The following is a 27852-nucleotide window of genomic DNA, read 5'->3' as shown; positions in this document are numbered from 1 at the left end:
CTTGCCAACCTCAATCATTCTGTGATTCTGTGACAATTATCTCAGCGGAGTTCCATTCTGGCTTCCTGATATATTTAAGCACATGTTTGCATTCCAATCTTATTTGTCATATTACAGCATTTCACACATAATATAAACCATTCTATGGCATTCTAGCAATGTTCAGTCATATGGATATTGCTGGGCCTGGAGACTGTAATGAAGGAAGGGGGGCCACATTTAAAGTAATTTTACAGATCTCATACTCACATTGCTTCATTATGGCTGGACATATAGAGAAGAATATAGGCAGTAAAATGGGACAATAGCAAAGCATAGCACGAAGACAGAGTTTAAAGAGAGAATTAAAATTTTAAATATACATGTAATACTTACTGATACTTTTAAAGCTAGGCCAGTGAAGAGAATAGCAACCTCGAAGATTCAAACGTAATACATATGGACGCCACTTCTGCAAAATATTTATTACTATTTGGTCCTGAACTTTATGCTTCACTGATGAAAAATTGATCTAAAAATTTAAACAATTGATATATAATTCAGTACTAAAAATAGGTAGTACATACAAAATACACATAATTATGAAAATCACTAGTAAATATATGAAGTTCTATGTAAACACTGAATCAATAGCCTGGAAAACACAGAAATGTCTGTGTATTACATATATAAAAATTCTAAACAGCTGACTAAAACTACTTAAATGTAGAGGAAGCATGTGTCTACAGTATATATGAAGCTGAGGCAAGTCTTGAACTGCTGAAATACGACGTGCCAGAATATTATGTGCAAAGAAAATTGTCAGACTTGAATACCTACTTTATTGTTTTCCCTTTAAGATGTATAAAACCCTAAAGTCGCTAAAGATTTTTTTTTTCTAATTAATGGTCTACTGATACATCAAGATATCAAGAATATATAACCTACCATCTTAGCTTTAGTAGAAGAATCCTTAAGTGATTTTAAGCTGCAGGCTGGGGATATCTAGATCTTTGACTAAAACCATTATTTTTCTTAGTATCTGTCAAAAGTTCAAGTTTAAGAAGTTTTAACAAAAATTACTAGAAAATAGTTTTAACAGTCTATCTACCAAGTGTTTCAAAAAAAGCAGGAAAGCCAACATACAAATGTTTAATAAGAAATATCTTCTTTTTTGGAGAAGACTTTTTCATGCCTTCTTTAAATTTGTTCATAAAAAAAGCCAGAAAAAGCTTTTTTTCCCCTTTTGTATAACCTGCTACAGCTACACCACATCTGTTTGTTGTACATTTCATAATACACGTTTATTACCCAAATACTTTGAAAAATCAATCACTATTATTTCTGTGCAGAATGCTTGGAAGTGATTACAGTACCAGGAAGTCAGGAGTTCAGAACTTTTTACAGTTTTTCACTTTCTTACTAGGATTTTGTTCTTCTTACATTAAAATTACCAGAATTTTTAATACTAGTTTCATTAACATCATGAATTCATCACAGTAACTTAAGACTAGACCTAATAAAGGCTCCAGGCACCTACAAGCCAGGCACTGTAGTATCTTTTAGGTGTTAGTGCCCAGTGTTGATTCAACAACTCAAATCTGAGCAGAGACTCTACAAAATATACATCACAGCTAAGCATGTCAGAAGGTCATTTTAAAGAAACTCACACAGAACAGGCAGCTGCCTATAACCAGACAGCAGGACGTGTAAGCAGCATTGTTGAGCCCTCCAGAACTTCTTTACTTCAGTCAGGAAGGCAGATATAGGCCTCCAGCTAAATGGGAACTAGAGCCTGTGTCGCACTGAGGGGACAGAACAGTGTATTTGGGAGACCCAAGTTCAGATCTCTTCTCAGCCTCACAAGGCACGACTGTTCACCTTCTGGATCCAAAATGGATCTCTTTAAGTGGGAGAGAGGTGCCTAGTGTCAGGGCCCTCGGTTCACCAACAGGTTCTGCAACTTCTTCCTTCCTCAGGCGTTTAGCTACCAGAGCCGAAGGTCAGCTCCTATATGATGCAGCAGTGTAACCCTGGATAAGACTGCTGCGAAAACAGTTCATTGTGTGAAAGAGCTGGAGAAGCATCATTAGGGGTTTCCTCACTTGGCTCAGGAGCTGCCCTTAAGCTCATGCCCTTGCCCTGAGTCTTTGCTTGAACCACACTTTAGGCATGTCTGTGTCCACCCTTGTGTCTGGCTGACCCTGACCCTCACTCATGAATTTCACTTCCTGACTTGACCTTGGAGATGCCTCTTCACTAAGGGCTCACTGGCAGTCTCTGGTGGGTGGCTGATCCTGGTTACTCTCACTGGACCTGCTCTGCTCTTCTTGCTCAGGTTCTGTGGGACTGTGCCCCTAGTCAGTGGGGGGGCACTGCCCCTGCCTGCCGTTCTAGCACCCTTGGCTCCCAGCTCACCCTCCCTTGCAGAGCAGCCCTTCTGCTCCCTCACACCAAGGATGCAGCTCATGCAGTTTCTGGAGAAAAGAGAAAAACAATCTCTTTGATCACCATCATCATCATGAACTTTTAGGTCCAAAAAGGAGATACCTATCAGATTAGACATCTCCAGGATTATGCAGAAGATGCACTGGGTATTTTGGATTGTAATTTCAGACTTGAGGGTCTAAAATCTGACTAAATAATGTTTGAAGTGCCCCCACACTTTTAAAAACCTGGCCTTAATCTTTCTTTGTACTGCTGATAAACAGCTATTTGTGAAGCAAAGATACAGAGGCAACAGTAATATTGGTTGAGGTCCCACGGCTAGTCTTAAGCCACTGCCTAAGGACTGGGGAGCCTTGAGGTAGTCCTTCATACCTGAAGCATCATGAGCACTACTGAAGGCAATAGCAATGAGCAGTGTGACTGTATTTTTAAGTTCAAGGCAAAGACAGAGTAGCTATTTCAGGCGTGGCCCCAAACAGACCATGCCAGCATGGTCACACAATGTGCCTTAGAAGCCAAGTTGACTGAAACGTGTGTGCTAGGGAATTGGACTGCTAAGGCAAAAGAAACAGCACAGTATCTTGGACACTGACATGTGCTCTGGAGACACAGTGACCACCGGAACCACTCTAAGAGGTCATGAGTATGGAACTGAGCTGATCTGCACCACTTATTCCAGGAATGACAAGAGTCTCTCTAAAGCAAGACAAGTAGTCTCAGAGTATCTGTAACTGAGTTTACGTTCTCCTTCCACAGTAGTCCTATAGTGCCAGTTTAGATTACCTAGGGAGCCTAAGAGACCTCACTTAACTGTCTAAATTTAGTGGGCTATAGCCAAGCCTTAGTCTCCAATTTTCTTCCGGTTCCACTGATTTTATAACGATACACCACAGACAGCGTCATTTGAGTTGCTCCTATTTTTTCATTCATGTAGCTGAGTAGAACAAGTCATATTCTGGGATAAAACTTTTATCCTAGATATTTAGCATTCTTAAGTAAACTACCTCCTTGCCTCACTCTTTTTTTTAAAACAAATAAAATTGAAATAAAATATTGAAAGTGATTATCTTACTTACCTCACTCCATAATGAACTGTTCTGAGTTAGTAGCATCCACGTTTGGCTAACTTGAGCACATCTTGCCAGATCAACTAAATTTACATAACAGAAGATCTAAGTCAGAAAAACAGACAGACATGATATTAAAAACTATTCAATAAGAAGCACTACTGTATTAAATGATACATCATCCTAAACAACAAGAGGTATTTTCAAATTTAATACTTCTTTCTTAGGAGTTTAAACATACCTTTTATAGCAGAATGTCAATAATTACTCTCATTAACAACCTTAACAAAGAGTATGAAAAGACGGGTTTGCTTAAAAGCTCATAAATTCAAGCTACGATGGAGAATGACAGAGATGTTTTAAAACTGAAGATTTTTCATGGACTATCAGCAGTTTTAATATGGGTGAAATGAAACAACGCTTGTTAAAACACCTCTCCTAAACCTATTTGAGACAATATAATTTGGACAATTTAGTTGTAGATTAAATATAGTACATTTAAATTCAACTTTAAATTACCTATGAAGAGTTTTTGTAGCTTCTACCTCAGAGGTCTTTTTAATTTAACTAGTATAATTTGGTAAATACATCTATAAATCTTTAATCTCAGACTATGAAAGTCAATGTGTTGTATTATGGTAGAAGAAAAAAGCTATACTGATAGTTCATTTTATACAATTAAATATTCTAAAATAAACTGCTATCACTAAGCAACATTTTGAAAAACTAAATTATAGCATTCCAAAAGGTCTTGTCCTGGTAAATAATATTAGATACACCAATCTCAGGCCATAAAAGTAAGAGACTGAATGAAGAAAACATTTGGCAAGCTTCTGTCATAGCTCCTCACCTACCATTTTTATGACCAAGTGTCAAAGAGTATTTCTGCCAACAGAATGCTAATGTTTCATCTTAGAAGAAACTTGGTAAAACAAAATGAGGGAAAATACGGTAAAATTTAATTTCTTTGCTATAGAAGCAAATACGCATTATATTATAACCACCTGAAAACATAAGATCCACTTAAGACTCAAAGACAAAGAGCATATGCAGAATTTTATGTCAGGCCACTGGATTATTTACATACTAAAAACTCCCATACCCAAATCATTTGCAGAACTGAATTACTACATCATATGCTGAAATATAAACATCTGATATGAAATGCAACACTGAAAATGTGCAGTTCTAAGCATGAAAAAAAAAACAGCTGAAAGGAACAGTTAATAAAATCCCACATCACTTTTCCTAAAGCAACTTTTATATAAGGAAAACTTTATGCTTGTAATGCAATTACTTTCATAACTGCACAATAATACATCAATGGCAACAGTTTAAACCTAGTATGGTAATTGGCTGATAGCAAAAATACAAAAAGAACTTTCTAGTTTTAGCCCATAACCTGTCACTGAAGAGAAATTTTTCTTATTAATATACATTTTCAAAGAGCTTAGCACTTAAGATATGTACCTTAATAGTAAGATGTCAGAGTGAAAACATAGCAAAGATACCAGTGTGTTTTATAGAAGAACATTTCCATATTAGTTATACAACTTCCCATAAATAATGCATACAATAAAACCTGTTTTTCATTATAGCAGTATATTAAGTATGATTTGACATATACTCCAGAAAAATGAATGCATACTCTGTACAGAATTCACTCAAACTGTACAGGCACAAGAGAAATCTTGAGTCAAATAGAGGCTTTGAGACTCAAATGAGTGTTGTACTCAGAAGCAATACACATAAAGCTTTTACAAAAGTAAGGAAATAATTGCAAATTTTGTTTCACTTCTGGTAATCAACATAGCTAAGAAGTGAAGAAAGAGTGACTACCTGTGTAAGTGTAGAGTGCGTGGATTACCAAAGTGCAGGTTATCTTGGTTATACTGAAATATGCTTTATAATAAATGAGTCACTAAAAAACTGTTAGAATCAAAAAGGGATGTTTTAATAAAAAAGATGTTTTGCTAAAGGAAATACTCCTTCCTTAAGAGAAACTTTTATAATGATTTATATTCTGTGCAGTTCTAATGAAATGAACAGGATTGAAAAACATATTGGCTAGAACCCATTTTTATCACAGAGATTAAGTTCAATTAAAAGAAACAAGCAGAAATATCAAGAGTATTCTACCAAGATTTAAAAAGATTTTCTGTTTCAACCTATAGAAACTATCCAAAGGCTGTAACTTCTTTAGCTAGAAAAGGATAAATCAGGTAGGAAAATCACTGATAATGCATCTTTTACCACTAGCTTTAATACATTCCAGCAATTTGCCTGCTCCTCAAAATATGCTGCTGTCCCACAAGCTGTCTGTATTTCACTTCATATAAACTACTTAAAAGAATTTTTAAAAATCAGGTTTTCTGGCTTTATGTTTTTATTCTGGAATCTTGGGAGCTTGCTACAGCCATACTCATTTTAAAGATATTTAGGTGGTTCAGAATGCAGTTGGGGACTTAAAAAGATCTCTTAAAGTACAGAAATGTGTAGGCCCTTTTCAATAGCAAATTCCTTCTGTACACCCCATCGCTTCAAAGACTTGCATCCCATGATAATTATAGTTGGATCCATCACAGGCTTCTCTAATCAGAATTCTGTTTAATTTGGACATGTGGATTATTTCCTTAACTTCAAAACTCAATCTAATTTAAAACTCTAAGGAATTTTGACCCAGCTCACAAAAAGTATTTGAATAAATGGAACTATATGACTTGTTAGAATGAGAAAGAAAATATTGACTGTATTATTATTCATTAATAGGGTTCAGTTTCATATCAGAAGAATGAAAGCAAGGCTTTTAATTTGACACTCTTGCTAGTAACCTTTTGAATTTCCAGTTCTGAAAAGGTCTGTTGAAACATTTATTTCATGTTAGGTCAAGACCACAGTAGCCAGCTTTAAAGTACAGCAATAATTTTCTGTCAATAACTCAACACTAGGGTACTGTGGTATCACTGACTTTTTTAGGAAACTGTAATTTACAAAGCAAATGGTTTCCAGCTGGCCCTGAGGACAGATCTTGTCCCCATAGTAAATACCAACTGACAGATATTTTTTTGCATGGGAGCAGAACAGAAAGATGCAATAAATGATAGCATACTAATACTGATATTTACTAAATACCCTGTGATTTTGAAATGATCCACCACCAAATATCAACTGCAGTGCCAATAAAGTCTCCTTAACATAAGTTCCAAAACTTTGAGAAGTCCAGGCACACTTTATTTTCCACAGCCTGTGAAAGCTCAGGGCAAACACAGATTTGGCCTGGAGGAGACACCCAGTAACAATCTCCTATTGAAGGAGATTGTATCTACATACTGGATCCACCAAAAAAAGAGCATGAGGATTCACAGAGGGAAAGAAAGGAAGAAAGAAAGGAGAGAAGGAGAGAAGGAGGGAGGGAGGGAGGGAGGGCGGAAGGAAGGAAGGATCTGCCTTTCTGCAGCAAATGCTTAGGCACTCAGTGGGAATCTCTCGTCTGTGCCAGTAAACGGAAGAGCTCTTTCTGCACTTCCCGTATAGAATAGAATAGTGACAGCTCAAGAAAAAGTAACCAGGTGACAGCCACACAAATTTGCACTTCTCTCTGGATCAAGGGAGCTGCATTCTTTTTAAATACAAAATGGAAGCAATTCAGTAGGCTTCCTGCTTTTCTGTAATACTTTTTGTTCCCTCTGCACTTTACACATAAAGTCATTATTTTCTGGCGTGCCCCAAAGATCCACAGCTCTAACTTCCATCCCACATGTCTAATAACTTGCATGACTTATCCCACATACACAAAAAATACTTGCAAAAATACTTTCAGCACAGCTGGCTCAGCCTGTTCTTTCTTGTGTGCCCTGAAGGAGACCCTCCAGAAGGCACTCCCCAGCCCTGGATGCTTCCACGCACCCCTCCCCAAATCCCTGCACTGCTGCTGTTGTTTTTTGTTGATCCTAGTCCTTAACCCTCCCTACCCCAACATAACCCAGGAGAATCAGCTCCCATTCCCTGTGGCCCAAGCTCTCTTGGGATAGCTCCCTAGGAAAAATAGGAAACTGCTGCACCGCCATACATCACAGCAACCACAGCATACCCCATGACACCTCAGTTTGTCTCACCACTGCACACAAAAAAAGGAGGAGGGAAGTGGCAAACCCTGTCTAGCACACCAGCCAGGTAACACAAAAAAAACCCTGTTCTTGCCTCAGCTACTGTCTTCATCTAAATCCCAAACCTATGTCCTCACTATCTCAAAGTAATGTTATTCTGTTCATTCTGTTAAAGACAGAAGTTGGTGGAGGGTTTGGGGTTTGTTGGGGGGCGGGGGGGGGAGTGGGGCAGGGGGCAACAGACAAGAAAAGAGGGAAGAGGGTGGATTGGATGAAATTTTGGGGAGGCTTCTTTCTCCTCCTAGGGTGTATGAGGAGGCTTCCCAGAAAGACCTGCTCCTATCTTGCCCTTAGTCTCTGTGTGAAAACCGCCATCTTACAGCTCTGTGGTCAGTGCAGCCTTCAGAGCAGTGACAGGCGTTTGAACCTATTTGTTAAATACGAGAATTTAACTCGCATCTCCCCACAGATGGTGAAGGGACCAACTTTTAAAATTATGCCTAAAAGGAAGGCACCAATATTTCCTTCTCTGATTACACTTTGAAAAAAAAAAAAACAGCAGCTGCTACACCCTTTATGCTCTAAAACTACCTATGACTCTCAGGCTAGAAAGGCAGAGACCTGTTTCACTGACAGATCCAATAAGCTTAGCCTTGAGGCACTGCAATTCAGTGCACACCCTACACCTGCAAAACCAGGCAGTTCCACTCTTGCTTCACCCATTTCCCCACCACTTGTTCCCCATCTCCTCCTCTGTACCTAAAAAACTGTTCATGCAGCCACACAATGAGCTGGATTAAGGAACTGATCCAACTGTCAACTGATTCAGTAAAAGAAGAAAATGGAAGACATTTTTCAGATCTGTTCCCTGATATGGTTCACATAAATCACTGTAATGAACACAAAGGGGAAAACAGTGCTGGGGCAAGAAAGGGTAAATGGGAATAATAGGAAGGTTGGGACAGCTTCCTTCCAATTAGAATTGTGGGTTCAAGATCCTCAGCAAAACTTCAAGTTCTAAGGAACTTGAATACTGAAACCTTGAGCATTTGCACAGTTAAATGATACTCAATGATAATTTTAAGGATCTCTATTTTAGATCTAGGTGATAAACTCCTGCCTAAGCTCATTTTATGTTTTTAAATCCTTTAGTGAACTGGAGCATAGGTTCCCCCCAGAAATAATATTGTTACATATTAAAACTTTTTTATTTTCCTGTAAAGAGGGGGAAATAACAAGACTCAACCCTAAGAAAGCAGGACTGAAAAAAATCATATTTTAAAATTATTTACTACATACAAATAGGAATAGAAAACTACATGTGGTTTGGTTCAATGAACAGGCAGATATTACATATAGGAATATGTGGAAAAAGTACAGAGAAACTCATTTGTACACAAAGGTATACAAATGTATACTGCTTAAGATGCAGAATTGTTACATTTCTTTATCTCTACCTGTGTGCTTAGTCACAAGAAAAGAACTGAATGAGCCAGTACTAAGAAAATAGCACAAACTAAACCCCATTGATGGGCCTAAGTCAAAATAAACCAGTCTCACATCCATGAAGACCGTATGCACCACCAGTGGAATCCATATAGATAACATCAAGAAGAATTAAAGCATGCTCTGTTTTTTGTGAGTAAGGTCTATAAACTATGTACATGATTTAGCTTACACATTCAAGTTTCCTGTGATGTCAGTGGCATTATGCACATGCTTAAAATTAAGTATCTGCATTTGTATTTTAGACTTTATTGGATAAAAACCAAATTTTGCGTTCACTATTGTCCATAATATTTAAAAGAAAAACATATAATGTTTTTCTGAAATACCACTTTAATGTTTTTGCAATGTTAAATTAATGGAAAAACATGATAGGACAAATTAAAGCCTATGAATAAGAAGATAAAAAGAAAACATTTTAGCAGTAGTTTGAATGTATCCCTCAACAGCAATTATTTTCGGTAACCAACCTATAATTTAGTTAAACTGGCCTCTACAACTGAAGGTCCCACAACCAGTAGTTAATAATTCTGTTCTTTTTCTAAAATACTGCCACAAATCAATCATCTTTCTTCTGGGTAGAACCACCTTGTCTTCTAGAAGTCAGTGTATTAACAAGCTTTTACCCTCTAAAGTTACATTTTGAAAGGATACAAAAATACTGAACAAAGCAACCTTTCAAACAAACAAATTAATTTAAACAATTGAATAAAAATGTTTGGAAAGAAATCTCTCCCTACCCACTGCGCCCTTGCACTAGACTCCTCTCCTCTACTCTTGCTTTCTGGCCTAGCAGTTTTTTCTGTCTTAAAGTTGCATGATGTCCCTACAGTCTTCTCTCTATTTTTAAGAAAATTAAACTGCTTTCTATCACATTTAGGGCTTTGCTTGTAAGTTTCTATTCACTGTAAACAAACCCCTTTACTTCTCTCAGAAGTTCCACTCTCTACCTATCCTACAGATTTCCTGACTTCTTGTTCTCCCTTTTTAAGTCTCCCTCTTTCAGTCTCAGCTCAGAGAAGCTTCTGGATGTCAGGTTAGGGCATGCAGAATATGATTAGGTGCCAGTGAAGGAAAGAATAGCATTACTGTCCTTCAAAAGATTCCAACCGACTCAAAGTGAACAAGGTAAACAGGAACTTTCCTTTCCATTGCACAAACACATCTTTTTCAACAAAACAAGATATATACCATTTATGAAATATACATATTAAAAATTAAAAAGAACACCAACTATCACAAACCTGTAGTAAGGCTTTTTCTGGTAAATGGGATGTTTTATGTCTGACAGTAAGATCATTTGATTCAAAACAGCCCTTCTGATTTTCATTTGCCAAACTCTGAAAAAAGATGGTAAGAGAGAAGTACAATTTTATCTTAACTGAAGGTTCAAAGTTTCAAATACATTTAAATATTAAAAAAAATGAAATTAAATTTGCTAAACTTAACTAGGTATTTTCAAATCCCCATATAGTTACACAACTATGAACACTTGTAACTGATGTTACTGAGAATAGTCATAGTTTTAGGGTGCATCTCATGATTTTGCATTGTAGCAATACAATATAGAAGCCCAGGAGACCATCTGCATTTCCAAACTAAAACATTGTGTACACACAATATGACACAAACATACCACTAGCACATGCAACTTTTTCAGACAAGTCTTCAGAAGGCATCACTACTGAAATCTCTCTGATGTTATATTGTATCCCACAATGTATATGCATGAAAGATACTAAAGTATTTTTCATATATAATCTCAACATGGGAGTAACAGTGAATCTCCTTTTATTCTAGCTCTAGAAACAGAAGAGTTTTAGTGGTTATAAAATTGGTTTTCATTTGAATATTGCTACAGGGAAGAGAGGAGAAAAGAAAGAAAAGAAAAGAAAAGAAAAGAAAAGAAAAGAAAAGAAAAGAAAAGAAAAGAAAAGAAAAGAAAAGAAAAGAAAAGAAAAGAAAAGGGGAATATGCAGGAAAGGAGAAATTAAGAACAAAGAAAATGGGAAAGAAGAAAACAGTGGGATGAGAAAGCCAGAAAGAACAGAGTGAATGGAAATGAGCTTTAGATTGTAACTTCCCATTCTGAAAATTTATTTGCCCTTTAGTAGCAACGCGAGTTCTTCTGGCCCATTAAGTTTATTACGTATTATAATCACTGATGGTTTAATTCTGCATTTTAAATTCAATCAGTGTCATCTCAGATGCCCTGGATTATCCAAGATATCCACAAAAGACTGGCAGATATGACACTGGACTGGCAGAGGATTCTTGCATTTTTTGAGCTTTAAGCTGGAGGCCTGTCTGGTCTAGCCTTGCCTGAGATATCCCAGGACATGCTGAATTGCACCAGAAAACTCTGTCTAGGTGACATAGTTGCATCCAAAATGCCTACAAAAGTGTACATAGTACAAAAGTACACAATAAAAAATTATTCAGTTACATGCTTTCTGTTATATCCATTCTAATCTAATTATGGAAGTCAAACCAATCCTTGGCAACTGCTATTAAGAATGGAAAGAATTTAAGAATATTATTCCCTAAGAATGCCCTGATACACTCCAGAAACAGGATTTCTTTTGTGTACTCAATCTAGTCAGACTAACATTTTAAATATTTTAAGATACCAGCAAGAAAAGAGGAGAAAGAAAATGTACAGGAGAGAGAAGAAACAAAAATAAAAGTGAAGGTCTACTGACTAATTTGAGAGAACAGGGAAGAAGCAGGACTAATGACAGGTTTACTCCAGGAAGGATCTGACAACTGGTGTCTGGCAGCCAGCAACTGATAAATTGTCCACAGCTGGTTTCCATTCTGACCATCCTACAGTAGTGGAAGGAAAAGGAGCTGAACAGTGGGAGAGCTTTATCTGTGCGAGTGTGATTTTTGGAACCCCCAGGCTATTAGCAGTGGCTGGGTCTTACAGCTCCCATCTCTCCCCTTCCCCACATGATATCTGCTGAGCATCCCACCAAGCTACGGCATTCTCTCCCTTCACAGGAGAAACATTCCCAGAAATAAGAGCCCTGTTTTTCACAGTGAGACCAGATAGAACTGCTGGCAGTGGGCTATATGGGGCTGTCCACGTATTGCCTACTCTCAGGTGATCACAATTTTCGTTACCCCACACTTTGGGGGAGATGAGGTTACTGACGCTTATCTTCATTCTGCAGAAATCTACGTCTCTTGGATTCTGGTGGCAGGGATCCAGAGCCATCATCTTCACTGATTATCATCTCAACTGGTAATACTCCCCCTAAGACATCAGCTACCTGACCCAGACCAGCTAGGTCACTGATAATACACAACAACACTCAACCCCTTTTGCTGCTTAAGATATGACCAAACTTTTACTTGTAGAATATAAAGGCAATGACCTGCTTCCCATAACACCATAAGTACTAAATAGTAGTATTAGTAGTACGCTTCATTTAATATTGATAGAGTTGTTTTTCCATAACAGTTGGAATTAATGGAGTTAATCTTTAATCATTGCGCTTACTATACTCAAAGTATTATACTGCATACCTCAAAATACGCTTTCGTTTTTGAAGAACTGTGGGCCTCTGCATGCCAAGCTTTCAGGACAGCATTTAAATACACTTTGTTAAAGATTTGTTGCAGTCTCTTCATTGCCACTGAAAATATACATAATTATAAGCAATTTGAGGACCACAAGTAAGAACAAGTATGTCACTTAAACATTTTAGATGAAGGACTGTCTATCAAATGACATTTCAATAAAATAGCTATTCAATTCAGCTTCTGTAAGGAAATAAATAACAACTTTTTACAATAGATATAATTAAGACTGTTGCAATAGGATTTCAAGTTAGCAGGCAAGGCATAAACATGACATATTTCCAATTTATCAGAGTTGTGTATAAGACATTTCTGTCTTATATTACTTCTACCAAATTACCCAATAATTTGACAGAGCTTGGAGGTGCAAGATGTATACAGATCTCAGTGAAACACAATAACAAAACTTTAATAATGTTTCAGATGGCATAGAAGTCAAAAGTCATAAGAATAAATTCAGTAAAGTCAAGTGCTAAGTGTTACACCAGTGTTAAACATACAAAGAACAGTAAAGCAGCTTATGAAAGATCATGTGTTCATTATGAATTAATGTAAACATTAAAAAAAATTACTTGTAAGAAAAGTGTGGAAGGAATTGAATTTTCCTTAGTCCAGCACAGAAAAAAAAGCATGGGGAATACTGTAAGCGTCCTTCTATGTGTAAAAGGTGTTACAAATGCAGCAAAATAAAATGCTCTTCACAGCCACTGAAATAAAAAACAGAGGTAAAAAGTGCAATTTTCGCAAAAAACTTAAGTCATTCAAATTTTTTTCGTCAGTTAACTTTGTAAAAAAACTGCAATAAGCTACAAAGGGAGCTGAGAGACTCTTCTTATTTGATACTTTCAAGAATATACAGCTGCTTAAGTAGCTTAGCCTATCTCATGGACAAGGACTAAGCTTGATTAGTGTGACATGCAGTCTTCACTATCAAAAGAAGGATTAAAATGTAAATTTTGATATATTGAATACATTCTATAGAATCATTTTTTTTTTTTTTAGCAAAAAGGTGTCTTGAAATTCAACTGAAATAAATTATTATAAAGGTACATTTAAGATCCATTCTTGTTTGTCAGGGAAAAAAAAAAATCAGCATGTCTCAAATCTGGCAAGAGATGCAACGTTAACTGTATAAACCCAAGTCTATTTTCTGTTACCTGAGTCATGTTGAAACATGATGTGTTCTAGGGAACATATTGTATGATATTACTTAATTATACACTTTAATAAGTGTACACTTTACACTTTAATTACAAAATTTAATAACTTTTTAGGCTATATAAGCAATAAGGTACAGAAACTGGAAATATTTGCAAAGCAAATGCCTACAAAATAATATCAAATTTTCATTGCCCAAGGGAGGAAGACAAAAACTCTCAGGATTGCAAGGGAAGTTCAGACTGCACCTACATTAATTTGCTCTGGCTTTCATCAGTTGGGATCTAACAGCCCACTGACATGCCCCTTTATTTAATTCTTTCTTATAACACACTGTTCACTCTTGAACTTTTTCCACAGATCACTCCTTCGTGGGTTGTGTTCATAGTACAGTAAAGTTCTACTATAAGCAGATCCCCAAAGTGATCAAATTTTATCTAAGAAAAAAAAGACGCTTCCTCCCCCTAATTGTCATTCCAGCAACCTTGTTTACAGTGTAATCCTACAAACGGTTATTACTGGTACTAGTCAAGAGTCAACAAACAGGGTCACAGAGCCAAGAATGACTGAATAGCGTTCCTCTATATGTCAGCTTTGTCATGGAAGGAAATATATTGTGTAACTATGCCCTTTAGATGTCTCCTCTGCTTCCATGAATTTAAAATTAACAAAAGGTGCCTTGGCTGAAAGTAATATTTAGAAAAGAATATAAAAGGAAGTAATAAAAAAGAATAGAAGTCTCTGGAAACTGCTTAGGGGAGTGAGACAACAGCTTGGGCCCCCCGCTCTGTAAGAGCAATGTTTGAGTCATACATAACTGCCTGAGCTCAAACTCAAAGCTATAGGTAGTGCTTTTGGCCCATTCTTTACTTTCATGAAACTTCTGTCTGGGTGGACTCAGGTTAACAAAGTCTCTGTTCACAGCTGCTGCTGTGTGGAGACATTTAAAAAAAGCCACACCCACAGGATCTGTGGAACACAGTCTTAGGCAGAATGAACAAAGTATTTTTTTTTCTGTCTTCTGACTTTTTTTATTTTATTTTGATCTTCACTCCTTCCCCACCTCTCATCATGCATTCCCTCTAACTGAAGCTGACTCCAATTTTGTGATCCCTCCTGTTTTATCCCTATACTGCACTCTTCACCTCCCAGAAAAGCATCCCGACTCACTCCACCCTGTACTTCTGATATAAATTCCATTTCCCTAACACCTCCCAAGCTTGCTTTGCATCAGCATCAATGCTCAGTCTTTAGAGAAGAGTACCAGCACCACCTAGCCTAGCAAAGAATACAGGGAACTTCCTCTCACAGCATTCAAGTTGGCACAGATCAACCAATGAATGGCATCCTGCAAAAAGATAGCTAGATAAATTGTTGGACCAAGCACATTTAATTTATACAGCATAATTTTCTTTTACATAACATGTATTTTTTTGTCTTATGCAAAGCAGCTATATAAACTTACATGTCATTTTTTCCTTGTGAATCTGCACCCACATGCTCCACTTCTGTATAATAACTCTTAATATTTGGACGTTGTAATGGACTACTGCTAAAGCCATCTTCTGCTTTACCTTTTTTCTTTTGTTCTTTTTCAGCAGATTATATTTTATCCACCCTCTGAATTGTAAAAGAGAATGAGTAACTTAATATGACTCCCAACCTGAATGAAGTAAAATCTATAAAACTCTGCAATTTGCTGTAAAATACAAAGCAGTCAAGCTCAACACTATAAACTTCTGAATAGAACTGATATTTGTTATTTATAATTTAAATAAAATATGCACTGATAATATTTTTCAGTTATAATTCATTCACTCATTTTAATAAAATTTCTACTTGTTCATAATATTCTACAGTATTGAGCAATAAAAACTTGCTTGTTTCCACCATCGTATACTCCTGCTGCTGTCAGCTATACTTTAATGTACAGATCTGTATTTGAGTGTTTATAGAAAATAATTTAAAAGTGCTAGATGCATGCATTTACTTAAGTACTATTTACATTTTCTTGGCGATACAAATAAAAATTAACGTAATAGAAAATAAACAATTTATATCTTAACAATTTTAACCTTTGGTAAAAATCCTATTTCTCTTCTGAGCTAAGTAATAAGAAACAGTTAGATTCAGAACAAAAAAATGTATTTCAAATGAATCATATGTTGCTGATATATTAAAATACACTATCTCTCCATACCTGATTTGCTGGAAAGATGACTGAATAAATTAGACTTTACATGACTACTTTTATTTGCCAAAATCTCTCTTATTTCAAATAATAATTAAAACATCATTTCATATAGTTGGGAGCAATTATAAATGGAATATTCTACTGCTCCAGTCCAACTTCTGTGACAATTAAACAAAACTGTTAGCTCAGACAATCTTCAGAATGCTGCTGTAAAGGAAAAAGGAATAATCTTTGATGTCCCTGGTGTATAAGGCAAAAAGGAAAAAAAAAAAAAAAAAAAGATTTCTCTTGTAGCAAGGAAGGCTCAGGTATTAGGAAAATATTTCTAGTAGAAAGGATTATGAAGTACTGGAATAAACTGCCTGCAGAGATTGTCATGTCTCCAACACCTGTGATTTTTAAGATGACTAAAACCAGCCTAGATCAATGTTCACCAAGGCTAACCACACTATACCTTGAAAATCTTCACCTCCCTACAATTCTGTTATTCTATGATTCTTAGTAAGGATTTACACCAGTCTTCTTAACAGAGTTGTACTTCCTATACAATTAGCATTATACGCTTTTTAAAACAAAATAGCCCAAACTTACCTATTCTAAATGGAGGATCACTAAAATTTGATACACATGCTTATAACAAATTAGTGAACATGTTTATTTATTGTGATCATCACATTTTAAAACACATCTATGTATTATCCCCATTTTTAAAAGGAAAAGTTGTATTACATAAAGTATGAGTTACCTAATCCCAAGCATAAAGGAAACCGAAGAAAGAACAGAAGAGAACACAGATCTTTTATTTTCAGACCCAAATGCAAATTATCCTTTTATTCATGGGTATAATACCATATTCCTGGCAAACAGGACAGATTAAAGTACAGAAATGTCAAAGGACTTTGTTCAGGTCTGGAACAGGCAGAAACTCAGAATTTACTAGTTTTAACATAGAATAACATTGCTGAAGAAAAATAAAGCCAAATCTAAGTTTCTAATCTCTCTTCATGTTGTTCTGTTAAAATGAAAACTTGTTCCTCCCCCAAAGGAACTACATAAATATTGCTTTGGTAAAAGATTTTTCCTGAGATGTTCCTGAGGTATATGTAAAAATGCATATACTTACCCAAAATACAGCTTCATTAAGTTTCTGCTGTAAAAGTCCCATGCTTTGGCACATAATTCTTCAGTCATCTAAACAAATAATTTATGACATTAGTACACAAAACACTGCTGTGTTATGAATATTTTAAAATCAGACAACAGTATGAAGTCTTGTATTTTCCATGTTGATTGGCACAAATTAAAGTATCTATTTTGAAGAGATGAATGTTCAAGTATAATTTTCTGTGTATAGTTAGAAGTACTTTGCTACCAAATTACACTTTTGTTTTTACACACAGAAGTTAAAGGAAAAGCTAAATTAGCATACAAAACAGAACTAATATGTGTGCTTGAGGGAAAGCTCAATAACTGAAATTTAGTCTTTCATACCTCATATTTACTGTTTTATTGATCAGCTGTATCCAGCAATTTCGTATATTAAACAAATACTTTAGTTACTCTTTGCAAAAATCTTTTCATGACCCATTGCTATGTAAACCATTTAGCACATGATTCTAACTCATAGGTATTTTAATAAACCTGTTTGAACTACAAAACCAAAATTATGTAAGATTACAGGCTAAGAATATCCCTCTAAAATAAAATATGGTCCTTTGAATGTGCAAATAGAAACTGGGCCTCAGAAAATACTGTTTTTCATCTCATTTATTGTTCTTACTCCTAAGAAAATCCATGAGAGGATTTGACTGCAACATGTTTGTACATTTATACATATACTGTATAAATCAACCATTCCTCTTTTACACTGATTAATATAAATTTGAGTGGTTGGTAAAAGAAGAAACAGCTGAAATTAAATTGCAGTAAACTGACAGTACAGATGTACTAAGAGAAGACAAAATTGAGTACAGTTATACACAGGTAACCAAGAGAAAAATCTGGTCACGCTGCATGCCAACTTACTGACTAAATAACTTATGACTACTTTCTTGCATGGTCATAAAACATTCAGAGGAGAAAATTGCTGTAAAATAACAGTTTTTCTTCTCTACAGGTGACTTTTTCTGATCACTAAAACCAAAATGTTTACCTCTGGATTGCTTTATGTACAATAATACTGCATTTAACTGTAACTATTAATTGTTATTGTTGATAGCACTTTCCAAGACTTACCGGTTCAAGTGTAATTTTAGGAATCAGCCTAAGTAAAACTAAATAATGCAGAGAAAAAAAATGTGATTGAAACTAGATTCATATCTATGTGGAACTCTTTTTAAAATTATGACCAAATATGAAACAGGAACTACTTGTTCCCTACTATATGCCTAGATGACATTAGGTTTTGGATGCAAATCAGTATCAATAGAAAGAAACACACACAGTATCATATTCCTCACATTAGCTATAGAAGAGTAATATGAGAAAACTTAAAAACAGAATATGAGTATTCAGTATTAGAAGATTTGTTCACAGCATAGATTTCATGCAAATGTTCAATGATTTTTACCAATTGTTCACCATCTAGTCCGAAAACAGTGTTCAGGTAAGTTTCTGAAATCCTCTTTAATTTGGGGTGTAAAGACAGATCAATACACACATACCTTTAAAAGAGAAGCAAATTGTATTAACCATATTAGTATCCCAAAAAGAAAATGCATCTTTTCTCTGTACCTAATAGATTACAGTTATATGTTATAGTATCATAATGTTATTATTAAAAGATTAAGACTTATATCACTTCCATTACAAATACCTATAGCAGCCATTTTTTGAATGTGTTTACAAAATAATGAAAACAAATTATGATTTGTTGCTACTCTTAGAGCTATGTTGAAATATGGTGTACATCAGACCTACATCAGACCTTAATACATTCCATGTAAGATCTGTCTTGGACATTTCCTATCAGATTATATACTATTTTGTTTCTCATCTTAATATTGACTGAGCAGCCATTTCAAATTTTCAGTAGTTGGAGCAATGTCTCCTGCTGCTGCAGATAGGCCATGCCATGTCTAGGTAGGTAAACTGTTTTGTTTTCATTTTAAAAAAAGAGAAAACACACTACCACGAGCCAAATAAATAAAAAAAAGACTGCTGCATTATACTTCCATGAAAAATATGTTTCCCAGAGGGCCAAAATTAAAAGAGAAATCAAGTCAGTTTTCAACTATTAGGAAAGACATCACAAATAGTGTAAACAATAAAACCTCAGCATTATGGTTCAGACTGTTGGTGCACCTTGTGATACGAGGAATTGTGTTACCCCATGGAGAACCCCAGGGAAAGGACACAATAAGGGCACAAATCTGCCATCACACACTGTAATGATTTTACCTGCTACCACAATGTACCTAAGTCAGTCTGTGAGTACATGCAGAGTGTTTGGGGGTCCAGGCAACTCCTGAGATCTCTGCTTGAGTGGGCCCAAAGATTAAGGATTAATTATTCACCTCCTACTGAAAACTTCAACCAGAAGTGACAACTGCACGTAATATAGAAGTGAGGTAAGTACCTCCCTGGCTAGCCCTTTGAAATCACAGCCTCTTCACATTGCAACAGATGCCTATTTTCCTAGCATTAACCATGGCTTTGTCCATTACATTGTCCTCTCTCTTTTTTCCAATTCTTATTCTCTAGGTTTTTCTAGCTCCCATCTAAATAGATCAGCAGCGTCTTTTGGGGTCAGTTTTAATCCAGTGATGAACACTGCAATTTTCTGACAACGATGAGGCATTTTACAGAACTCAGTATCTCAACAGAACAGTCCCTTACCAAAAACTTGTATCAGTGACAGCACACCTACTTAACATGAACTCTAAAAAAATTATATTGTATAGACTTTACATGTTAAACAGAATTTAATTCATATTGAATTAAGACTTTCCACCTCCTTCATGTACAAAGCTCTTTCACTCTCCAGCAGATTTTTTGCCTCCAGGCATCTTTTTTCTTATCTTCTTATTTGCTTACAGTACAATCTCTGTAGAAGTTCTTCTCAATATTTAAAGCTTTCTTGCAGCTTAATCCTGATGATACCCTAAAACATCATGCTTGATTATTGCACAGCTGTGACACCTACAAATGAAACTGCATTCTTGGATGAAGTCCAGCAAGTAAAGAAAGAGAGTGCTCCATCTTCTTAGTGATTCATGTCAATGCAAATAACATTATGGCTCGTTGCTCTTCCCTCTGCACCAGCTGAAGTTTTTTTCCTGATATTCAAAATCTTCAATGGACCAGAATTTATAAACCTCAAAGATGGCATATTTACAAAACACAACTTTTCTTGAAACACACCTGAACCGTGAAATTACTTAATTATATGTGTAAGTTAAAGCAGGAGGGGAAGTAACTTCCACAGGAGCTGCACCAACAGTAATGAATATGCTTCAAAAAAAGGTAAGAACATATGATCTTACAATACTCAAAACTAATGCAAAACTTTGTGTCTTGTTTTCTGCACAGTAAGCTAAGAATACACACACACATTTTCGCTCTTTTGTCAGATACAGACTAACTATAAATTAATCGGGGGGCGGGGGGGTGGGGGTGTCTACCAGTGGGCAAAAAGTATTAACAAGTCTGAGAAAAAGCACTTGCTGTGAAACATATTTTTAAAAATTCAGATGGCATTTTTAGCCTATAAGAGTTGCACATATTTTAGAGACCAAAGCCTGCTCCCATTTAAGTCAATAACAGTATTTTCTAAGATTCCAGTGTAAACAGAAATAAATCCTTAGTCTTTTTTTACTCATGCTATGATGACTTCACTTAAAAGGATGAAAGAATACGCAAGAGAAAAAATGAGAAATACTACAGTTAATGATTCAGTGCTTGAAGGCCACATCCCTGGTTCATATAGGTACATATACTGTGGACAGCAATGAAGTTATAACAAGTAACACAACCTCAGTTTTGATTACCACAAAAGTAAGGGTTTAATATATTAACTAAACAAAGAGGAGCATTAAATAGAGGTTATATTCATCAGATATTCTGTAGGAAAAAAAAAAACCCAACAACCTACAGATATGAAAATAAAAATATTTTCTATGTTTTTAGAAGATATCGTCTTACTGTATTTGCAATATCATATGCCATTAATATTTGCAGAAAAAGCAGTATTAACATTTAACTTGCAGTCTACACAGTAGATGCTGTGCCATTAGCATATTTTAAAAGTCCAAGTTCAATATTATAAACCACATAGCACACACACAATCATTTAGTATGTACCATAAGACAGCATCTAATCCCTTTTCCATTATTTCTCTGAGCTTTTCTTCTAAAAATTTAAGTGGATCTTCTGGACGCATAACAATTACACCACAAAGCAGCACCTGCAAAAAGAAACTGCAAATTAATGCCTTTGTGTTAACAGCATAGTAGCATCTAGATATGAAACTATTAAAATAAGCACAAAATTACCAGCATCTTTTAAAATACTGTAAAAGAGAAGCATTTCTTTTTGTCACTTACCTCCCCTTTCATTCAATTTTTAAAGGTGATATTGCATGTAACAGCATAGTTCAATTGCTAGACTTAAAAGCACTGGGTTTAGGGTAGTAATAAAATATGTGGTATTTCTTTAACAATTTCTACTAAGAATTTCATTGCTTTTAATGTGCAATATATAGAAGATTGGATAATTTTATTTACTTAATGAAAACTAGAATTTAAAACAAGATTAATCCTTTGTACTAAAGAGTATGTTGAATGGGAAGCATGGCCACAAATTGATCTTGTAACCAGTACTTAAAACAAAATGCAGTTTAAAAAAGAAGATTTGCTTTTTAGGATTGTGTTATCACACTACTTTGCATTATCTTTTAGTAATAATGCATAATAACCAGTGAACCATTTTTCTCATTTGTCCTTTAGCTGTCTTCAGCTAAAGGACATAGATTGTTTATTTTTGGATTGTGAGCTCACATACAGCAAGAACATCCAAAGTACATTAATTTTTAAAAGTATACAGGCAAATTGCAGTTATTTAAGTGAATATTTAATGAAAACTATAAACTAGAAGTTTTTGTGCCTGGTAAAAATTTCAAAACATGACTGCGTATCTTTAACTAGACGTTAACCTACATTAAGGCAAAAGATGCTGTCCTGGTACACACTCTCTTGTTTCTATTTCCCTCTGTCTGTTATAAAGAAACTAGCTTTTATTGGTTATCACAAAAACAACATCTGAATTTTTTAGATTTTCTTTCAGCCCTGACACTTAGAGAACTGTTTTTCTTTGCCTCTGCCCACTTTTCACTACCACCACTCTCCATGGTGCAGTTCGATGGTACACAACTAAATTTTGCCATTCAGAGTCTGCTCTGGCCTCTCTAAGCTCATCACCAAAATTCTGACTGTGCAATCTCACCATCCACTTATGTTTAATTTTCCCAAACCATGGCCTTTCACCTATGCACTCAGTGCATAGAAATACTTTCTTCATTTTCTAACCTCCATGTTGATTGTGACTTGTTATTACTGTAATACAACTGGTCTATATAAATATAAAACTAAATTTTAAAACCAGGAAATATCTGAAGCAACTGCTGCATGTTTGCTCGATCAAGACAAAACAATAATATAATGGTTTACTCACTGTACAAACTCAGATGATGCAATACTACTTTCCTTTCAAGACATGGTCTCTTGCTATTATTAAATTAATGTGGAGCATGTGCTTGAATCCTTTTCAGGAAGCATGGTGGGAGGACAAGGGAAAAGAGGAAGGCTCCGAATCAAAACCATGCTATGGATATAGAGCAAAAGCCATGCACAACATAGAGGCGAGGAAAAGCACCCTGTCAAGCAGGCCCTGACTCTGTAGAGACAGAGAGTAGGGCAGGCAGGTAGAAAGAGCAGCCTGGGAACTTTTGCATGCTGGAGAGGCTTTCCACACGCTAATCAGAATACAATGTAGAAACAGAATCAGACAGTAATGTAAATTCGAAAGGATCTCTGAAGGCTATTGAACAGAAGTTGTGGATATCCCATCATTGGAAGTGTTCAAAGGCAGGCTGGATGGGCCTTTGAGCAACTTGATCTAGTGAAAGATGTCCCTGCCCGTTGCAGGGGGGTTAGACTTGATGGTCTTTGAAGGTTCCTTCCAACCCAAACCATTCTATGATTCTAAGTTAAGACCAATATGAAAAGGCAAAGAAAAATATTTCTTTATGCGCAGACACAATGAAAGGCAACTGTCTTCAGTTTAGACACCTTGAATATTTATAACACTAATCAACACATTGATTCCAACCTTAGCATCTCTTCAATCTTCTCAACAAAAATGTAACTTGCAAGGTATATCCTGATGGTTGACTATATTAATAAAATATTACAATCCATCACTTTTCACTGTAATTAATGACAAATAATATAATTTTAAATAATATACAGGCAGTTAAATGGCTTTCATAACAAATTTTCGCAGGGACAGCTTTCCCAAAGCCAATCCCAACATTGGTCGGCTACTCCCTCTGCTGGATTAAGCCAGTACATGTCTGCCATATGAATGCCATTTTTTATTATTTCAAGTTTTGTTACTTTTTTTTTTTTTTTTAACTTTTTCAAACACACATAAACAACTATTTGCCTTTGGATGTTCTGAAAGGTCTCCAGCTCAGGAAATCCAAACTATGCAACCATATATTGGAGTGCAAGGCCTCTGTTTAGCATTTGAGAATTCCTTTATAACACTTAAATAAGGAAGGAATCGTAACACCTGGTCTTGCGATTCTCATTCAGGTACTCTTCAGTGACGCTTGGGCCAGGCATAAAACTGAAAACAATTAAGCCAAATCTGTACAAGTCTGGCTATTTCTATCAGACTTCTACAAGACTCTCAACAATCTGAAAGAGTCCACCTACAATTTTTCTCACCCTATAAATTTTATTTATTCATAACATTAAACAACTAAAAGTATACTCATACATCAAATGATCATTAGTCACACATCATCGCAACCCCCAGCTAACCAACTACCAAACAAGTATTAAAAAAAATAAAATCAACAAAACTGCTGCATTGCAACTAAGATATCAGGCTAGAATTAAATATTTAAGTCAGTTTTTATATGAACTCCTTCTATTCATCAATCTGAAAAAGCTCATCTGTTGTTTAAAAGTTCACAAAGGAAAAGTCCTAAAATTGTGCAGCATTCAATTTAAAGCTCAGTAATGGAAGAACCATTTTTAGCCTCCCTTCCTGTGTACATTTAGCAACTGTTAAAAATACATTCATACCTAGCTACATATATTCTTATTCCTTATTCATGTGTGAAAGAGAGCTATTGAGAATCAGCATAGTCATCATCTGAATAAAATATTTGATACTGATATCCAACAAGTTTTACAAACTCTTCAGCTATAACATTTTTTTGTCATTGAAACGAGCTCAGTACACAGACCAATAGTTTTGTTGATGTTAACAGATATTTTCTAAACAGTAACTTCCATTTATTTCCAACACCAAATAGACAGCATGACTGGGTGGCATGGATGATAACTATCAGCCTTAGAAAATATTCCCTAAGAGGACGAAGAAACATCCATGTCTTGTCTATAAAGTTTTCCAAAGCAAAAAGTTTCAATATCTAAGTTCTATGCCTCAAAAATCAGGTAACCTAAACACAACACAGTCATTTTTACCAAAAATTCTTCAGTGGCATAGTTTCATCATTTTCTCTTACTCTTACAAATCAAAACAGCATCTACCCAATAGTAATTTATTAGAGATGTAACAAGCTTTAAACTTAATGATTCTCCCAAACCCCATAAGCTATCCAGAATCAGTAGATGCCTAGATGTAGTTTTGTTAACAGCTCCTGCTGTTTTCTTGCAAACCCTCATAATGCGCGGTGCTTTTCAGAAGCACCTACTAAAATCAAGAGACTGTATCTTTTCCTGTTGAATATAAAAAAATGAACTAAATAGGTTCCACAAAGACTCTCTTTTCTGTGAAGCCTGGATAAAAGCCCTTGATGATGGTTGGTTTTGATGTGTTGTGACTACTGCCTTTCCCTGCTCATCAATCTCACAGTGTCTTTGTGTATTTCATGCCCATTTGTGTTCCTTATGTCCACTTGCTGACTCACCATCAGCTTATAAGGCATCTGGGTAGCAAACATCTTTTGATAAATGTATAGCACCTAGCACAACATAGTATCCTGAGTCATTACCTAGGTTTCTCAGCATTACGATGATGATGACTATTGCAAGAAGTAGTATGTGAGATCAATATAAAAAAAAAATTTACCAAGAAAAATGTGAATTTTGTTATTTTGCTACAGAGGTGTGTTATTTCCCAGCCTCATACTTCCAGTGCTGAAGATGTGCTGTTCACTGCATATTCAAGTTACATTACCATTTATACATTTCAGCTATTCCATTAACACCTTGCTTAAATGTCAATGCAGTGTTATAAATACTAAATATTATTATTGTTATTGTTATTATTTCATATCTACCTGCAATAAGAGACTACACCCTTAAACCAGATGTGTTTTGCAAAGACAGTAAAAGCCTGCTATCCCCAGGAGGAGTTCTAGCAAGGTGTGCAGCACCCCAAAGCAGCAAATTAACTGTGATAATGAAACTGATGCAAAACTCTGACAAAATGGTTGTCAACTTTGTCTCTAGACAACCCAGAAAGTCTGGTCTGTTGCGGCTATTCCCCTGAGGGGAAGAGGAGAAAAAGAGGAGGTTGTGCGAAACACATAAAGAGGCCAGGACTGGCCGTGAGCTTCAGCCTTCCATTAACCCAGAGTAGAAAGCCTGGCTTCCCTCAAAGGCTTCTCTCTTCCAGCCATAACCCCATTCCTCATCCTACCACTTTAGCCATTTATCCTTCACGGCAAAATGCATTTGGGTCATACAGCAGAAAAATCGTAAGCCAGCTCTCTATCCATATTTAACTTTGTAAGAATATAGCTACTAACAACAGTGAAAGTCATCATATGCATAGTGTTTGCAGGATTACAGTTTGCCTGACTTTTTATGGATACTGTTTAGAAGTAAATCTGGATGAGAACTGAAAGAGAGAAATCAGACAGGAATGAAACACTCAGACACAGCAGGGAATCCCAAATTATTTGGACATGATTATTTGGACTCCAACTGTGTTTGGACCATGTCCAAACCACAACCTAATCGTAAAAAGACTTAAACAAAGGGCCATTTTAGAATTCTAGATCCTTAATTTTGAGAATATCTGTATAAATGTTCATAGGTCTCAGCTTAGCTTTGATGTTCCTTAATACAGGGACCAGTATTATCTCATTTATCTTCACACCAAGCATACTGTAACTTCATAAAGAAATTAAAATGTAATAAAATGAATTAAGAAATATGGCTAGATATCAGCAAGCACCAACCTCTAAGAAAGAAGAAAAAAAATGATAAAAAAACTTACACAGGCTAATTTTTAACTGGATCTTTCTTTTAAGAAATTCCTTTTAATCTTAATTCTTTCATTTTTAGTTTATTAACTTAATGCCACTGTTGCTATAAAGGTATTTATAACTTTTGCTTAGAAATGTAAATATGAGCTATTTTTGAAGTGCTGAACCAAGAAATACACCTCACACAAATATATCTTATCTTTTGTTTTTCTGTGCTTTAAAAAACAAATAATGATCAAGAGACAGACTCTCAGAAGAGGTACTCAGTCTGCATGGCAGCGCTGCTCTATAATTATTCTAATTGGCTCAAGATTTCTTTATTAATGTTTCCATGGAAATCCTGACTGTAATAGCTGCTTGCAAATGGGGTCTATTTTTGGTAGCTTAAAAGTATCAGGGTGTCTCTTAAACTTGTATTTGTGCATTGTGCCTTTCTTTGTTTTAAGGAAACTGAAGAACAGCTGCTGCAGATTTTGAAACAGGCTGAGATGAATGTGACAAACAGGGAGGAAACTAAAAAAATAGAGAATCAGGTAAGAATCCTGAAGGCAAACCCACCAACTCTGCTTCCCCCACAGTCCTTCACGTTATGACAAACAATTTTACTCTCCAACATTTCACGAGGTTTATTTACTCCTGGGCCAATAAATATCTAATCCACCAATATCTGAAACATGGTCCACTGCCATCCTTACCTTTGACAGGCCATTAAAAACTACAGGTTGTACCCGTAGCGCTCAAAAAGGAGGGAAGTGTCCAGCTGACACGTAGAGGTACTTCTGTAAAAACTGAAGAACTTAAGCAAATCTAGGGGAGGTGCTGGTGCAGTTCACTGCGCTTGCCTTCATTTCAGTCATGGGTTGAGTTTAAACATGGATTAAGAAGCAGAATTACCTTGTTCCATCTTGTTCCTATGTTTACATTTTTCACAAATCGCTTGAAGCGAGCTATTAACAGAAGAACGAAACCACGGCCCACAGCAGCAGAGAGCAGCGTTAGGGGTGTAAAAGACCCTGGCCAACGCTGAGGGACCCGGCACCCGGGCACTGCTGAGGGGCAAGGGGGGGAGGGGGACGACACACTTCGCGGCGGGGGGTCGCCTCCCTCCCACGGATGCTACCGGGCGAGTCTGTGGTCCCACCGGCTCCAGTGGGGACCAGGCTGCCGACCACCTAGGACGACCGGCCGGGTGGCGGAGGGCCAGGGGCGGCCGAGGAGGCTGCCTCCCACACACCGCGCGGCGACGTGCTCCCCTCAGCGCCTGCCATGGCGCGGGGCGACCCCCCCTCCACCCTTCCCGCCCGCCAGCCGCGGCGCCTGCTCGGACAGCGGGGGCGCGG

The 27852-nt window shown here is 36.3% G+C and overlaps 1 protein-coding gene across 1 annotated transcript in view; it reads right to left on the bottom strand.

The window, feature by feature from the left end:
• Nucleotides 1-27852, bottom strand: part of FBXL13 (F-box and leucine-rich repeat protein 13) — a 92990-nt gene that overhangs the window by 64769 nt on the left and 369 nt on the right. Inside the window, exons 2-10 of the mRNA XM_010581100.1 lie at nucleotides 27407-27459; nucleotides 21345-21448; nucleotides 18613-18706; nucleotides 17167-17234; nucleotides 15315-15469; nucleotides 12638-12747; nucleotides 10351-10446; nucleotides 3504-3599; nucleotides 376-511 (exon numbers count right to left, since the gene is read on the bottom strand). Of these exons, the coding sequence (XP_010579402.1) occupies nucleotides 376-511; nucleotides 3504-3599; nucleotides 10351-10446; nucleotides 12638-12747; nucleotides 15315-15469; nucleotides 17167-17234; nucleotides 18613-18706; nucleotides 21345-21448; nucleotides 27407-27459 (912 nt within the window). The remainder of the gene's footprint in view (nucleotides 1-375; nucleotides 512-3503; nucleotides 3600-10350; nucleotides 10447-12637; nucleotides 12748-15314; nucleotides 15470-17166; nucleotides 17235-18612; nucleotides 18707-21344; nucleotides 21449-27406; nucleotides 27460-27852) is intronic.

Source organism: Haliaeetus leucocephalus, unplaced genomic scaffold, assembly GCF_000737465.1.
Source record: "Haliaeetus leucocephalus isolate CR32 unplaced genomic scaffold, Haliaeetus_leucocephalus-4.0 Scaffold751, whole genome shotgun sequence".
In the NCBI taxonomy this organism is placed as follows: Eukaryota; Metazoa; Chordata; class Aves; order Accipitriformes; family Accipitridae; genus Haliaeetus; species Haliaeetus leucocephalus.
This window is presented reverse-complemented; position numbering and strand designations above follow the sequence as displayed.